This window comes from Gossypium hirsutum, chromosome D05 (genome assembly GCF_007990345.1).
Source record: "Gossypium hirsutum isolate 1008001.06 chromosome D05, Gossypium_hirsutum_v2.1, whole genome shotgun sequence".
In the NCBI taxonomy this organism is placed as follows: domain Eukaryota; kingdom Viridiplantae; phylum Streptophyta; class Magnoliopsida; order Malvales; family Malvaceae; genus Gossypium; species Gossypium hirsutum.
This window is the reverse complement of record NC_053441.1, coordinates 26185725-26204088: the sequence shown is the minus strand read 5'-3', so window position 1 is coordinate 26204088 and position 18364 is coordinate 26185725. Positions and strand designations below refer to the sequence as shown.

Here is an 18364-nt window from a genome sequence, read left to right as displayed (position 1 = left end):
ATTTATCTAATTTTTTTACAAGTTCAATTGAAGTGCGTGAAAACTCGTTATTTAAGCATTTTTATAAATGTTAAACCCTTATTTAATCATTTCGAAAGTTTTGACCTTTATGTAAGCATCCTCTAAAAGGCTGAGGCCTAATTCGAGCATTTGCCCTAAAATATAAAATAAAGCTTTAAAAAAAACTTAAAGATAAATTTAGCCCCTAATATTTCTTCATTTTGTCATTTTGACCTTTGTTTTTTTATTATTTTGGCTGTGACACCCTAAAATTTGGGGTTAGAAATTTTGAGATTTGTGTTTAGGGTCAGTGAGTAGGTTGAGCAATTAGGTTGAGTTTTCACGTTTTAAAATTAGAATGAGCCTGCTGGTTCAGTGGTTGGATGTATGTTAGTTTACCTTTAGGTTTTGGGTTCAAATCCTCATGTGTGTTTAAGGAATTAATTTTATTTGAATTTTGTTTTTTAAGTTATATATATATTTATTTATTTATGTTATTCATTTTATTGTAATTTTATTTTTGGAAAAAAATGAAGTTGTTTCTAAAATTCTTTTGCATGTTTTCTTTCCCTATTTTTTTTTTAGTTTCCTCTCTTTTTCCACATTCTTGCTATTCTTTTTGGTTTTTCTACCTTTCTCTCTTTCATTGTTGGCGAATTAATTACCGCCGTATTTTTGTTCTCCAAACAAATTCTGGGTTTTAGTATTGACGTTGTTGGCTGATTGTCCTTGTGTACTACGTTTGATTGGGTGCGAAATTAGGTAAGTTTTGTCTTTGGAATTAAAGGAAGAATTGCTTTGATTTCGTTTACGTTGTTGGATTGAATTCTAATAGTTTAGTTGCGTGTAAAATTGAGGTTTTCGAATGGTTTGGTGGAGCAAATCGAGTAGATCTCAGTGCTTGTTATCGCATTCTAAGGTACATGTTCTGAAACTGTTCAATTTCGGTATCGAATTGCTGTTGGATTCTATGGAATTCGACAACTTCTTGTATGTTCCTGAAACTGTTGATTTTGGGTATTGGATTGCATGCTATTCTATAAATTCTAGTATCGTTTTGAGTCACCATTAGTTGGGGGCCGTTTTGATGTCAAAACCATGATTTTTAGCCTGTTTTGGCGTGGTTTCGTGACCACACGGGTGGCCATACGGGCATGTGCCACACATAGGAGATCCATACGATCGTGTGAAATTGAGAATTAAGGTTTTGGGGTAATTTTTGGTGCCACACAGCCGTGTGGGTACGATATGAGGATTTTGTCGATTTTCACACGGGCGTGTGAGATTTTCACATGGTCGTGTCTACTCTGCATTTAATTTTAGCACTTTTGGATAGTGAGTTATACGGGTTACTCACACGGGCGTGTGTCCCCTCCACATGGGCGTGTGTGGCCTTCATATGGGTGTTTAGACCCCCCCACACGGCCTTGGCACTTCCACACGACCGTGTAGCCTTATTTCGCCAATTTTTTTATTGTGTCTATTTTTGTTTTGATTATGATTCTATGTGTTTTAACCCTTGGCTAGGTCTTAGTAAGGGTGGTCGAAACTTTTTTTCAACCTAGACTTGTGCATTATTCGCAATCATAGCTCTAATTAAGCAATTCGATTGAGTGTTAATTGATGTTATGTTATATCTTATTTTGATTCTGGGCATTTGAATGTGTGCATTTCTGACTTCGTATTCTATTTTTGTAAGTTTGTCTATGAATGATGTACATTTTGCATTTGCATTAATCTTTTTGGGTTGGGTTGTAAAGAGAAGGAAGACTGATTTTGATCTGGTAGTTTAACTGCAACTTATTAGTACAACGATTTACCGGAATGCACTGTACTGCATATATGCCAGCCTTGCTACGTATTATTATCTGAGTGACTTAGTCCACATACATGGTGTATAGGGCTGGATGGGCCTTTCAAGGTCCTATGTGGTGTCTTTGGTTGGATGAGCTTAAACAGCTCTTTTGGAGTGTGATTGGGAGACGGTGGTGCGTTTCAAGGTCCTACGTATTACTTGTTGCATTCATTCTGCATTCTGTCTATTTATCTGATTGCGAGACTAGCTATTTATAGATCGAGGTGTTTCAGTATTAATACGTTTGTGTAGACTATTCGTATATCGGATTGCCATTGATATATTTTTTTTATTGTGACACTTTGGTGTTTGTTTTTCTGTCATTTTTGAACTCATATTGAGCCCGTGTAGCTCACCTCCCTTAGTTTATTCCTTTGTAGGTACCTTCATTTTTTGTAGTTGGACTTGGTATGCCGGAGGTCTCAGAGTGATATGTTTTACACGGACTAATAAAATGACTTTTCAGACTTTTTAAATTTGTGAATTGTTTAGGACTGTAAACATCTATAAAGATTGTGGTCTAATCAAATTTTAGATTTTCGTAAATAGTTTTGTTTTGAATTCTAGAAACTCAAAACTTTACTTCCGAACGCTTTCGACGTGACTTGAATTCTCTGTTTTGAATCCTAAAAGGGTTAAACAGTTTAGTTCGATTTTAATAACTGTGTTGGTATAAGATTTTAATAACTCGTTTGTAAAATTGTTTCAGATCACTTTGGTGATTAATGTAACCTCTGGGATTTGGTCTAAACTTCTAGGTCAGTTTTAGATCGTTACATTTAGTGGTAGAGTCAGATTTGCAAAAACTCAGCCTGTGTTTTTACGTATCCGTTTGCGCACGTATTTGTTTTTTTTTAAGTTTTGATAAACCGTACCACAGTATTTTGAAATGATATGTGTTTTACTTATTTTAAGGAGATAAAATGTCTGAGACTGATGCTGGTCTAGGGTGGAAATTCAAAACTGTAAGATTAGAAATGTAGATTTTTATATTTATTTTGTGTTTGTTTTCTGAAAACGTAAATACTTTAAGTTAGTCATAAGACCGATATGGATTCTGATTGTAAGCAAGATCATGAGGGTCAATCTGGTGAGACTCTCGAAGAGTCGTTTGCTTCTCTGGGACGTGTATTTGTTCAAGAGTCAAAAGTTAATGCGGTTTCGCCAGTTTCGAGTAGCGATAACCCGGAGGTTGGTACCGAGGCGTTAACTCGGATGGTGAGTGAGGTGTTAGAAAAAGTCTTCGAGGCTAGTTTAGAAAGGAATAGAGAGTTAGTTCAAGGAATAGAGAGATTTCAAAGATCTAGATCAACTATAAGCCAGTACTTCACAATTGTTGATAAAGTTTCAAAGTTGACTGTTGATATAATTGCACCAAATGATTAAACTTTTAGTACAATACCTGAACAAATATGTAATGATTCAAGATACAAGTTGCATTTTAAGGTAACATATTCAAAGTATCATATTTTATTTTAATATACTTATTATTATTGAATATACCTATGTACTAAATATGATTATTTATTTAGGATTGTATAGGTGCAACTGATGGTACGTATGTTGTGGCGATTCTTCCACCAAATGAACAAATTCCTTACATCGAAAGAAAATGTGGCCCAACTCAAAATGTTATGGTTGTATGTGATTTTAATACGCGCTTTGCATTTGTAGTGGCTAGATGGAAAATATCAACACATGACACTAGAATATTTCTTGATGCAATTCGAGATCCAAAACTCAAAATCCACACCCACTGAATGGTAAATTATTTCATTCATTCATTTATAAAAAGTATAAGTTCTTTAATTGAATGGTTATCATCTTATGACATGTATGAAAATATTATGTTGATGATTCTGGATATCCCCAATTGAAAGGGTTCCTTAGACCTATGGAGGAGAGTAGTATCGTTTACCTGATTTTTGTATTCATTATTTGGTAGTGATTGAGAGAACTTTTGGTGTACTTCAAAAAAATGGACCATTTTAAGGGATATTATGCCAAGTTATAGTTTTAAAAAACAAAGGTTGATTATTGTTGCTACAATGAGGATAACAATTTTATCCAAAAACATGAAAATTTAGATGAAGTGGGTTTTATGGAATTTGAAACTAATGATAGAACATATGAAAACGTTGCTGAGCTAGAAGATATACATGATGGAGAAAGCGGTGCTGACAGTAAATTTGACAATTCATATGGTTTTGAAATGGAAGCTATAAGGGATGTTGTTGCTTGTAGTTTAATGAATTCATTTCAACTTAGATACACTATATTGTATTATATTTGTAATATTAATTGTTATTATCAAAGTAATAGTAATTGTTATTATATTATTAATATCTAATATATGACTTATATATTTAATTTAAATTACTTAAAATATTATTTCAATTAACTAGCTTAAAGTATTGTTTGTATAATTGTTATTATAGTTATTACTTTTTCAATGTAACGTCTAAAATAGACGTTTTAACTTTTAATCTCAATTTTTGACAATAATACCGAACACTTAAAATTAATAAATTATAATTTTTCACCCTACTTTTCCATAATATTTAAAAAACATTAAAAATCTGGCTTAATTAAAAAATGTGTTTGAAAAAGCTTTAATTCGATGATTAAATTAAAACGTAACCATCATGTATATGAAATTCATTTCCATTCCAATCAAATCAATGTCTGATTCTGGGTATCTATTATTGTTCAGATACTTCAGAGAAAAAAACAAGAAAAAAAGAAAATCCAGAACCAAGGAAAGACAGTGATTTGCAACGATCAAAACCATGGTCCATGGAGTTCAAAATTCTGATGCTTTGGTGTCACCTCTGATGATCACATGATGAAATGAATCTGTCACAAATTATGAATTTAATATCTTACGTAATCTTCCCGATGTGTTTACTTATCACCATTTTCCCAATAATGTGGTTTTGCAAAATTTGGTTCCATTTAAAAATCATATTCATTGTAATTATAGACTCAAGCTGGAATTTATATTTTGCGGTTCAAGCTGGGTTCCTTCAATAATTGAAATTGTTCGGCTTCAATTAATTCATAATCACGTTTGAATTTTTTTAAATTAAACTTTACTACTTTGTAATCACAAACATTTTAGTTTTCACACACTTTTTTGTGTTTGGGTTAAAATTTTTTTTAATTAAATTATCTTAATATGTGTGGATTGTGTCTCGCAATATTTATCGAATTTTTCGTAAACTATTAATAAGAGCAATTGAAGAAGGCCCAAAACAGACCCGACGCGATGAAACCCCAAGTTGAACATGGCATCAATGTCGTGACGAGGAGAGCATAAACGTCACGACGTTTTCCCAACTTATGTAGTCGCGTTTTGACAGTTCAATAGGATTTCTTTTTCCCAGTTACACCCTGATTACTCTAGAAATATTTTAGTCATTTTAGGACTTTAATATTAGCCTATTTAAAGGGTTTTGTAACCCTATTTTAGAGTGTTTATAGAATATCTCTTATATGAGATTTGATGAAGAGTTTTTGTGAGAGTTTTGTATTTGGGTTTGGGTTTTGCTTTTTTCGGGTTGTTTTCTCCATCTTGGACTCTCATTCGTTTGCTTGTTGAGTGAAAAGTCGAAGCCTCCATTTGTCCGTGATTTTTTATCCTCTCCTGAAGGTTTTTCACGTAAAATTTTTGTAATCAATCTTCTCTGCTTTCCTATTTCGTTATTTATACAGGTCGATCCCCAACAATATCTAACCACAAATATTTTAATTTTCACATTTTAATTTTCAAGAATTAAATATCTTTACTTTTCAAATATAAAAATTTAGATATAGTTATTAATTGTATGTTAACCATTTTTAAGAATTCACATCAACATTTTTATCATAATAAAATATCTATGTTAATTGACATTATAAAAATTAAAATGTGAAATCATGTCAAAATTAAAATATAAAAATAAAAATTAAATCTAAAACTATTTTTATATAAATTAAAAATTAAAAACTCAAAATTAACTACCACCTTATGATGTTAAAAGAAGAAAAAAGGCAATGAACAGGTGTCATGTTATGCCTTCCATAGTATAGAGTGGTAGGTTAATAGAATAAAAGTTTGGTTCCAAGATATTAGTTTAAGCTAATTTTAAATTCTATGGTCAGTTAAGATAACATTAGCTAATCTATCTTTGACATCTTCTTCTTCTTCTTCTTTGTTTTATTAGTAGAAATATATTCTATCTATGAGTTGAGTTACTCATTTTAAATAAAAATACTAAATTTACATGTATTTGATCTGAATTTTTAGGGTTTATGGCCAGCTGTTAATAATTTTGTAGAGAGAGAGGCAGATTCAAAAAGGTTGAACTGGCTGATGATCATCATATGGAGGAAGCTGCTAAGAAGCTGGAGACATGCATGTGGTATTAATTTTACCAAGCTGTCAATATAGGCTTTCCTATTTTATTTGATTTTTATATTTACTTTGTAGGCCCTGTTCCATTACGTCAAACCATGCTGCATTCCTTCTTTTGAATTTTAGCAAACCCCATGAAATTCCTTGCCTGTATTTATGTTCTTTGATTTTTATAAGGTTTTTTTCATATATATATTTATGTTTCATATCAAATATTTCAGATTCTTTCCTAATTTTCAACTAGACATGCAAGATACTATAATGTTATCTATTTTTCGTATTTTATAAGTTAATTAAGAGATATATGCTAGTCACGAATTTTAAAGCTGATATGTAAGGAAAAAACTTAAAAGAAAAACTCGAAACCTATAGAATAAAACAACGTTTTCCTTCCCATGAAAAGAACAACAAATGGGAATAATAAAACATTAGTGAAATAAATGTTTGGGAAAGTAGAATACCTTACATATAATATGCTAAGATGAATCAAAATACGAGAATCAATATATGCAAAAATATATCTAATATATTGTAATTGATCTTCTGCTTTAATATAATCTCTTCTTACTACTGTAATTTATCAAGAAAACTGGTGCATGAAAACAAATAAAAAAACCCACCACCATTAATGTATAAACTTTGACAAGAACCCACCATTGATCTTCTTCTTCTTCTTCTTCTTATCATCATAACCGTTGTTTTCGATTCTCGAAACAAAAGCTACTGATCTGCTTTTAGTGAGTAAATTCTTCCCACTGAACCATAACAAAGAAAACGAAGAGCCCGCACCCCGATCTTTACCAAAACGATAACGATGCATGGGAGATGAAGAAGAAGAATATAAAGCTGAATCTGAAGCTGAAGAACAGGGAGATGACAAAGAAGAAGAAGATGATGATGGAGAACAATTGGAATCTGCAAGTTTAGTAGCAGTACGAATAGTGGAAGTGCAATGAGGTGGTGATGGTAACTTAGAGAGTTTGTCGACTAAACAAAGTGAACAAACCCCCGGAGATTGGCGATGCTTTGGGTGTCTTTTGCAACCTTCATTGGGCTTGGATCGCCCACCCTTTGATGATGATCTTCTTAATAACTTCATTTTTCTTAGGGTCTTCTTAGCAATGATGCCTAAACTATGTATTTATGGAACCAAAACTTGGGTTTGGGTGAGGTTTCCTAGAGGTTTCATCATGGGTGAAGGATATTGAGGAGGTTTGACTGTTGTGTGCTATTTATTTATTATATAGAAGTATTTATGTTTTATTTGTGTGTTACTTTAAGCGGGTGATGGAAAAGGTTTGATATGGAATAAATGAACGGCTGTGATTGATAGGTAGGTGGAAAGGGTCCACATATTGCTGAGTCGGTGGTTAAGATGGTTTGTGTATAAACCGGTGGAGTGTGGAATGGAACAAGCTTTCTGTGAGGTCGGCGTAGAAAATCACACAAATTAATAAATAGGGCTCCATCCTCGATAAAGTGAGAGTTCTTTTTTTTATATATTAATATATTAATATTTATATTATGCACATTTGAGTTTTAATAAATTAAAATAATAAAATTAAATATTTATCGATAAAAACAATTAAAAAAATGTTGAATCGATTCGAAACTTTACTCATATGATAATAATAATTATATTTATAAACTGATAAGCTTAATAGTTTAATTATTAAAATATGTAAAAGCTTTTATCCAAGTATATCTATGCTATCCTCGTACTATAATAATAAATGTTAAAACATTTGAAATTAAACAATAACACATATATTCTTTTGTTAAAGTAAAGCAGATAAAATACTTTAATTACATAATAATTCTTTGAATAGAGTTGCCACTTGTTTGAGTTATAAGAGAAAGTGCGAGCACCTCTCTCAAAATCTCATAAAAAATCTTCAATTTTTGGTTTGTATCAATGGCTATCTTGGCCAAGTAGCCAGCAGTTTTATTGCAATCCTTTGGAAAATGTTGAATACCCTACGAGCTTGCATTCAACAGCAGATGATGAATGCCTCTAATGAGGGCAGAGTTCGAACTTGACAAAAACGAATCCTGAATGGCCTTAACCACCTCCAAGCTATCTATTTGTATTAGCACACCATCATAGCACCTGTTTTGAATGAGAGCTAAACCGTCAAGAATATCCTACAGTTCAGTGTCAAAGACTGAGCATTTGCCCAAATATCTATTATATCCCATAATCCACTCCCATTTCCATTCCTTATGACTCCCCCCGTTGCAGCACCACCTGAAACTATCTGGACAGCCACATCAGTGCAGAGATTGATCCAACTTCTCGACATCTCGGCTATTGAAATTTGTTCCTTCTGTCTAGATACGTCCTCTCTGGGAAAAGAAACAAACTATTTTGCCCATATATGTGAAATCTTAATAACCTCACATGTGTTCCAGGAGACGTCCTGAAAAAGAAAAAGGTTCTGATTCTTCCAAATTCGCCAGGTTAGTAAACCAGATAAACATAACCAATTTACCTTACCGATGACTAGTTTTGTAAGGCTCTGCAAATTAGACTTTAACCATTGAAGAAGGTCTCTTGTAAAAAAGCTCTCATTGGTTTCATCTAGGATAACTTGCCTCTAAATTTTTTTAACTATCGGACGGTCTTGGAAAACATGCAAAATATCTTCAGAATGATAACCACATATACCACACAAGCTATTATACCATGTTCCCTGCTTAACAAGCTCCACGTCAGTCATCAGCTTTTATTTAAGAACAAGCCATGTAAAGAATCTACCCCTTTGAGGTCTTTGAAATTTCCATGGTATATTTCACTACCAATCCTTCGATTTTCAAGACTTTTCCTGTAACACTTCTAACTCATATCCGTCGCTGAAATAAGGTTACAGAGCATTACTAGAATTTACAGATCAAATACAGACATTTTATATCATTTCACATTCATATCAGAAACCAATCATAAATCAATCATATTGTCCCCTATATGAGCCATCGAGGCTCAAAATACACATTCGAATCAAGTCAGGACTAAATTGTGAACTCAGAGAATTTTTCGTAAAATCTCAAAATTTTATCAAGGTACAGAGGGCACACGCCCGTGTGGTCAGGCCGTATGGCTCACACAGCCAAGAGACACGCCCATGTCTCAAGCCGTGTGGGCATTCGAAGTAAGGCACATAGCCATGTCCCAACCTGTGTTCATACTTGTGTAACTCTCTGACTTAGGTCACACGGCCAAGTCACACGCTCGTGTGCTAGGCCGTGTGAACATAATAATTTTCATTAAATAGGTTTAGGGGTCATACGACCAAGCCATGCGCCTGTATGCCAGGTTGTGTGATCAACTTTGAGCATCTATTTTGAAATTTTTAAGATGCAGGGAACACACGGCCAAAATACACGCCTATGTGCTAGGCCGTGTGTCACACGCGGTTGAGACACACGCTCGTGTCTCTGCCTCTGTGGACGAAATAGGGCTATTTTCAAGCCATATTTCTTACCCAAATTTGCTTTCCACCTACATAAACACTTAAACATATTTTCAAGTCAATACAATACATCCAAATCAAGCCAATATCAAGTATCAAATAGGACATATTGACACATATGACCAAGTTTTCATTTTTATCAAGTTAATCTAATACATATAAAAACATCTTTGTACTAAATATGCCATTTCATCCATTTATCAATTTATCCATATGATTTCCACCACTCATCCATTTCAAATACATATCAACTATGTCTAAACTCTTATATACTTTTCAAAACATATCTATCACTAAAGGTTAGTTACAACCAAATCCCATACATACCATTAATGGCCCAATTCAATCTCTACATGCCATTATAACCAAAAGTAATTTACTAATTATATCGAAATGAGCCGATGGATAGTGTGATGTTGCTCCAACTAGCTTCCAACCAAATTGAGCTTCTGAATTACTATAAAACTGAGGAAATAAAAACAGAGTAAGTTTTAAAGCTTAGTAAGTTCGTATAACAGGAATTTAACTTACCAATTAAATTCACATTTAAGGTAACCAAATAAACATGTTCAAACCAATTTGGTCAATTGCCTAGCACATATCCTCATCGAGCATGTTAGTCAAGTAATTCACATAAATACCAAGAAACATGAATGAGCTCATCAATATTCAATTTCCACATACATGTATTTATCACTTCAAGTGTCCATGAACATGTACATATCATATCTTTGTATTTCAAGTATTTATCATAGTAATTCATCTTGAATTCATATCATCTCACATCAGAACTTTACCCGTTGAATCATTTAAAATATCGATGGATACAAAGGTAGTACACATGAAGTGTACGAATCTGAAATCCGTCAATTCATATTCGGGTGAGCACTTAAACGGGAAGCCCTCTCTCGAGCCATATAACATGAAGCTCATGTGTGCCATGTAACGGAAAGCTTATCTGGGTTGTATAATGGGAAGCTCATAAAAGCCATAATCGGGAAGCTCATGCGAGCCAATAATGGGTAGCTCCGAAGAGCCATTAATTAGGAAGCTCCAGATAGCCATATATTAGGAAGTTCAAGCGAGCTATATCGGGAAGCTCCAGAGAGCCATATATTGGGATGCTCATAAGAGCTGTGGTGTGTCCACAACACATGCAGGATTACAACCAATCAGGATCCGAAGAGCTATTAACGGGAAGCTCGCAAGAACCATATAACGAGAAGCTCAAGAGGGCCATATATCGGGATGTTCATAAGAGCTAATAACAGGACACTCTTTCAAGCTATGGTGTGTCCGCAACATATAGAGGACCATAACCAATTCGGGAACCCTGTATCCATCGAATCTCCTTTATCCAAACGGGACTTATTATTTATCGGGCATTATCGGATATGTGATCAATTTCATACATATGGCATATATACAATTCACATATACAAAAGAAACCTCATTTTTTATCATTTCGGCTCCTTAAGCCAAATCTAGGGTCGTTTTTTAGAAACTAGCCAAAAAATCGCCAAAAATGCAAAGAACCCTTCGGCTCCCAACGGCAGAAAACGAACACCAAGTGAGTTTTTTTTTATTTATATATATAATAACATATTCAAAAAAAGAAAAATAAAAAAGATTACTTTTGAAGTTTTTTTTTCAATTTTGTATTTTGATTGCTTTGTTTGTGTTTTTTTTATTTCGATTTCTATTTCAGAAAAAAAGACCCCCTAAAACATTACAAAGATTCGGCTTTTATAGTCGTTTTTAGATTAAAATCTCTCTTCTTTTTCTTTTTTTTTTATCCCTGCTTGGCTACTGTTATTTGCGTGTTGTTTGCTGTTTTTTGCAGGTGGTGGTTGAAGAGCAGTTGATGGTGGCAGAGGCTAGGAGCGATGGCGGTACAGTCTAGGGTGCGACGCGAGCTAGGGTAGGGTTTTTGTTTAGTCTGAAACAGTTTAGGTGTTTGGGCCATTTGGGCAGTTAGGGTTTTTTTTTAATTTTGGGTCGTTTGGGCTTGTAATTTTGGGCCAATAATTTGTTATAAGTGGACTCTGGACTCTAATTAATTTTGTTTTACTTATTTTTTTCTGTTTGGTTTTTTTGTTTAGGCTCGGACGAAATTAAGTTTTCACAATAATCAATAATTATGAGTAATTACACTCAAATTTAATAACCCAATAACTTTTCAAACACTACCTTAACGATAATAAAGTCCGAAAATATCCTTGAAATTACACAAAAATGTCAACAAAAAAATACGCAAAACTAATTGTACAAATAAGTAACCATTGTTGTTTACACCGACAAAAAAAAAGTTGAAAAATGGAATTCCATTTAACTGTTTCTTTCAACGGCTTTGAAAGAAGTTGATGATAATTCTAAAATTTTGTTGAATTTGCCTACCTTTTGCATTTGCATGTTTTCCTTGCAATTGATTGTAAAAGTTGGACATGTACACGGAAATTGGTTATGCAATTTTTTTAAAGGTTTAATGATAAATTTAGTCACTAATGTTTGTATATTTTGTCAAAATGGTTCTAATTGTATTTTTGAGTCTTTTTTGGCCATCAACTTTTGTTCTTTTTTTCAATCTGTTTTTTCTAACAGATTTAATGAAAGTACCATTAAAAAATTTAACTGGGATGATGTGAAATTTCATATGTGAAATATTTTTAATGAGATGTAATTTATTACTTAGACAACCCAATAAGATAATTACTTGCGGAAAATAATAAAATAAATAATACATTAAATTTAAAAAATAAATCTTAATTTAAATAAAATAAACGTAATTATCTAAAAAAAATTAACTCGGTAGAAAAACTTCTCAATAAATAAACGCATAAAAGATTGTAAACCTTTTGAAAGAAAAGAAAATTTGAAACCTTAAATTTATTCATTAAATCTCTTAGAAAAAGCCGATTGAGAGAAAAAAAAAAAAGAATAAAGGTTGATAGCCAAAAAAGGCTAATACATACAATTAGGGCCATTTTGATAAAATATGCAAATGCTAGTGACTAAATTTATCATTAATTTTTTTTAAAAGCTTAGTTATAAATTGAACATGAATCTATTTAGTGCAAAATAAAATTATATTATTAATTTTAGTTAATCAGTTAATTAAACATCGCCAAGATAATTTTTCTCCCAAGTTACAAAAATGAACATTACATGTTTGTCTACAGTAAAATCTGTACTAAAAAAGGTTCCTAACAATAAACGAAATAAGTGCTCTCTCACGCTTCTCCAAAATATATAAAAATATAAAATATTTGGAAGCTAGGAGTGGGCTTAAGATGATTTTGCAGCCTGTAATGTTGGTTCCCCAAATTTCTTGGCCAGCCTGGTTGAGTTTTGATTTAAATATAACATTTGACATCACTTTAAAAAATAACATGTACTCAACATTTCCTACATTCACCAAAACCCAAATAAAATATTTAATTTCCATAAAGAAAATAATGTTAAGCGAATTTGCATTTCTTAATTAAGTCTGATTTAACTCGATTTTGAGCTCAATTAGAACATATATGGCTACTAAGAGGTCTTATACCAAAATATAATAAATTGATTATTTATTAATTAAAAAATTTAAAATAAAAAATATCATAAAATGACTTAAATATGATGTAAATAAAAGAAGACATTAAAACAAAATTACTTAAATGACATAAGAAATTAAAGTAGTAAACATATAATTAGACCTAAAATGAAATTAACTCAAAATCTATATTTCGAGATGTACTCCTACGGGAAGTTTCATCCTTACTCTATTTTTTTATTTTCACTTTTTTTTTAGAAAAAAAATCCTTATTTCCTCTAAAGCTATTCATCTCCTAAAAAAGAATAATCACTACGGTAAATCATCACCTTTGACTAGCAAACTTTACTTCTCTTTTTCGATCTCATAACTGTCTTTCCCGAAATCAAACTAAAATCTAATAAAAAAATATTAAAAAGTTAAAAATGGTGGTATTCCATACAAAAGAAATTCATTTGTAGATAATGTAAAACAAAGTAATAAATTACATTAGGAATTAGTGTGCTACACATAATTACATGTATAGAGAAAGAGTTTATAATACTCAGAATTTGAGTAGCTTATTTCAACAATAACTAACAGCTTTATATAAAATGATATCTAATAAAAAAAATAAACAAAGTCAAATAAAAATTATAATTGATTGTAAAATATAATTTAAATTTGGTATGTATTACATATTTATGCTCTTTACATTCTATGTTGTAGAGTTTTTTTTCTTTTTTATCTTCAATAACATGATTTATTGCCACAATTAAGAACGAGGAAATTGTATTCAATTGTGTTTTTTTAATAGTTTTAGTGTATATGTTGTGATTCAGTGGCAATTGGTTACTCGGGTTCAATTGCAGGTTGGGTAAATGTTCTGTTTTTGAAGCTGAATTGTGGGGCATTCTCGATGGTGTGACGTTGACACAAAATAGAATACATGATAGAATTGTGATATAGATAGACAATATGGAAGAGATCAAATTCTAGTGTATCTTATAGCTTTTACAAAATAAGGAAAATTGGTTGATTGAATATATTCCTAGAGACAAGAACGGAGAAGCTAATAGTAATACCAAGATGGCCTGGCAGGAAGGAGGGTGTACAATTATATGAAACTTCTCCTCTTGAGATTTTCTAATATTTTGTAATAGTTCTATTTTATTTTCACCAAATATATATATATATATTGTGATTCTGCAATTTAATTTACTTTTTTAAATTTGGACATTGAATTATCTTCATGCTTAGAAGGAAGGGAAAAAATGTAATTTTAATTAATTCAAGGGTTCATGGGAATTAATTTGGTTTTTTTTTTATGCATCAGTAACAAATTTATTTAAAGATGGAAAATAACTATCCAGGTTGATTTAAAGAGTTTGATTAATTTTTACTACAATTTTAACTGAAAAGTATGATAATTTCACTGAAACTGTAAAAATTAAAAATTAAAAGTATGACCCATTATATTATATATAAAATATGATAATTTCATGGACTTGTACTTGCTGATGTTTGATAATAAGAGGTAGTAGCTTTTGGACCGATTGACAATAATTAATTTAAACAAAAATATAATAGGGATTATTGTCATATAAAATCATTTTTATATAAAACGCTTGTCATATTAAAAATATTATTCTCACATTATTATAATTATACTAAATATTATATAGTTTTCATTCTAGATTCCATAGCAAACAAATATAAATTTAAATTATTATAATATCTCGAATATCTTGAGCTTGATCAAGAGATTTTGCAACCTATATATAGAAAATCTAGTTCTTTAAAAGTTTAACACGAGAAAGATCACATATATAAAAGGTTTTATTTTGTGTATTTTGGTAAGTAAAAATGTTAGAAAGTGAGGAATTATTATTAAGTGTATATATTATTGTAGGAACTATTATTAAATGCATTGATTATTGTCGACTTATAGTTGGTAAGTTGAGAGTTAAAATCGTTTTATTACACTGTAATTATCCAAAAATTAGAATATATTGGATTTAAATTAATGCTCGTATCGCGAGCTTAGTAATAGAATTCGTTAAGCTCCAATTATGTAACTAACTTTACGTGTTTATTCTTCTTCTTCTTTTTTATGTCTACTTGTGTCAATACTTATGTTAATGCTTGCCTACTTTCAATTCTAATTTATAGTTATATTTTGATAATATTTAATTAACTTAACAAAAAATTAATTATTAAAAATATTATCTAAGATATTCTTATAATTTTTTTAAGAAAAAATATTATGATATTAAAATTTCAATGATAAATAATAAGATTATTATCGGACACATTAGTGGTGGAGATTTTGTAAACTCCATAAGTAGGTTAAAAAACTATCATCTGTTGTATATCTGATTTTTTAAACAACAATTAAGGTTATGTGGTAGTTTTTAACAATGTTTGTAAAATTAAAACATCTTACTACCAATCTATCAAATAACAAAAATTATTTAATGGGTAATAGCCATTTTTGTTTGTTTCATATTACATTTTAGTTATTTATGTTTGAAAAATCATTCGTCTCATTTTTCTTTTAGTTTTCTTTTCCATTTTGACTAAAAAAACTATTCTCATCCCAGTTGGGCATCCAAGTTGACATTTAAAACCTATTTGGACTGCCACGTAGGGTTGTCGTTAGAGAGGTAACGGAATGGCTGATTGACTACTTCGTAGCAAAATGATAACGTAAATGACTAAAACGTAACATTTCAAATATAAATGACTAAAATGTAATCCGGGGCAAACAAAAGTAACTATTTTTATAGTTTACCCTTATTTAATTTGGAATTTTTAAAACTTCGCACAAAAATACTATAAAAAAATAAAGTATTAGAATATACACAATATTTGAAGTATGCTTACGGAATTAAAATATTTTACAATAATGTATCAAATATTAACTTACCAAACAATTATCTTAAATATTTTATTTAGATACAAAATCATAAACAAAAGTAAAATAAATCTACAGTTCATCAAGCCATTTCTCGCCTCAACCCCCTAATTTTTTTTTATAAAAATTTATACATTGAATATATAATTATTTATTATATACATAATTTAAATTTAATTAATATAAATTGTGCGTTAATGGAAATTTTTAAATGTGACAAAATATTTTTATAAATAAATTTATTTAATCAAAGTTTTTCAATTTTATTAGATTTTGAAATTTAAAATGATAATAATCCATTTTAGTTAGTTCAAAAGAGATTCCACCTTTTATATATATATATATATATCAGCTTTCATCTCCTCTTCTCGTCCGCCTCTGGACTGTTCCGATTTTTTTTTTAAGCTTGAAAATGTCGAAATCCTTCGTTTGCTTGGTTCTTTTGACTCTAGTAGCTACCTGCGCTCTCGGCAAAGCTCACAGCAATACGCCAACCAAGTCACCGTCATTTCCCTCTCCAACCACCGCTCCCACCGCTTCGCCACCAGCTTCTCCGCCGTCAACCGCCACTCCTTCTCCTTCTCCTTCATCCCATGAATCTTCTCCGACTTCCTCTCCTACCAGTTCTCTTTCAATTCCTCCTTTGGCTCCCACTACTATTCCTAGCATTGTTACTCCCGCTTCCTCCATCAGTCAGACACCAGATTTATCTGCAGCTCCTCTTTTGAACGTCGCCATTGGATTGGCCGTTGCAGTTATTTTGGCAGCTCTTCATTTGTTGACCAAGATTTGACTTTAGAAAAGTGTTTTAGATTGAATAAAATATTAATTTTAGTAGAAATTTTATCAGGATTTCTTATATATATACACATATATTTTAATGGTGCTCATGACTTTTTGTCATTTTGACGGCTGAGAGTTATTCGATTATTATTATAGTTATCTATTTATTATTATTCGGGTAAATTTGATTTATATGCGAATTTTATAAAATATTTAAGGTTTTGGATCAGTTTTTTAAATACTTTAAAAAATAGGTTAGTTTTGATTGTGGATATTTGTAATCAGTACAATCACTGGATTCACTCAATTTTTTAAATGTTTTCATTTTGTTCATTTTAGTCAGCAAAATATTAAATCTCTAAAGTAATTGACCGTTCATGCGATATCATCCTTTTTTATCCTACCACTATTGTTCATCATCTTCTTCCCCACTATGCCACCCCTGCCTCCATCATTCTTTTTTCTTGGCTCCCTGCTTCTAGCCACCACACCATATCTTCACCTGCTGTTGGGAAGTGGGCCACAGCTTGAGAATAAAACAAATGAAATTGCTAGCATTAATGGCACTTCAGCAGAAGTTGCAAGGGAAAAGAAGGAAACCAGTACAAAGTTATAGTTAAGCACGATGTCTTGCAATTAGATATGCATTTTTGGTCATTCTCAGAGAAATAATCGTCAATCTATTCAGTTGAGTTAGATATTTACTATGATTAACTTTGGAACATGGAGAAAAAGAATCGAAACTTGCCTTTGGAAGAATGAAGATGGTTTTTATGATTCCCATTGTTGAGGATTTCAACATTGAATTGTTTGGGAATGGTGTCCATTTTAGGGATCTTGTAATCACTAATCCATCTGAATTTGTGGTGTATTCCTCAAGTAAAAAGAACCCAATTCCTTGAACATAAGATCCTTCAATCTATAGCCAAAAGAGAAAAAAAAAGGCTTAGTTTCTTTACTATCACATATATGATGTTCAACAACGAACTTGATAGAACAATCTCAAACAAAACTTTCAGACAAAAGACTGTATCCTGGCTAACCTGTCCTAAATCGACAGCATGATAAATAACTTCAAATATATGAAAAATAGACCGTCAATAATGGCTAAAAATCGAAAAGAGAAGAAGAAGAAGATACAAAATTTTACGTGAAAACCCTTTTGGGAAAAAAACCACAAGCAGAGAGAAAATAATTTACTATGTCGAATTCAAATAATACAAAAGGAAAGACGACTACATCTATTTATAGATTTGTAAAACAATATTCTATTCAAAGTCAAATAGAAGTAATACAATAAGGTTAAAACATCTTATTCTTATCAACATCAAATAGAGAAAGTATACTTCTATACAGATGCCACTTGTAAATTCCCCTATCTTGCCACTTATATTTTATTTTCACAAGAATTTGGGTCACACAATTCTAA

General features: G+C 31.3%; 2 protein-coding genes across 2 annotated transcripts; one reads left to right on the top strand and one right to left on the bottom strand.

The window, feature by feature from the left end:
- Nucleotides 1-6597: 6597 nt before the first annotated feature.
- On the bottom strand, nt 6598-7439 carry LOC107900788 (uncharacterized). The gene has a single exon (XM_016826503.2). It carries the CDS (start codon nt 7348-7350, stop codon nt 6877-6879), a length of 474 nt encoding a protein of 157 aa, XP_016681992.2. The 5' UTR covers nt 7351-7439; the 3' UTR covers nt 6598-6876.
- A 9125-nt stretch (nt 7440-16564) lies between these two features.
- Nucleotides 16565-16945, top strand: LOC107959762 (classical arabinogalactan protein 9-like). The gene has a single exon (XM_016895902.1). The coding sequence runs from the start codon at nt 16565-16567 to the stop codon at nt 16943-16945; it is 381 nt and encodes a 126-aa protein (XP_016751391.1).
- The last annotated feature ends 1419 nt before the right edge of the window (nt 16946-18364 follow it).

Excerpts from the sequence above, each read along its gene's own strand:
- LOC107900788 (XM_016826503.2), bottom strand. The coding sequence starts at position 7,350 with ATGAAGTTATTAAGAAGATCATCATCAAAGGGTGGGCGATCCAAGCCC.
- LOC107959762 (XM_016895902.1), top strand. The coding sequence starts at position 16,565 with ATGTCGAAATCCTTCGTTTGCTTGGTTCTTTTGACTCTAGTAGCTACC.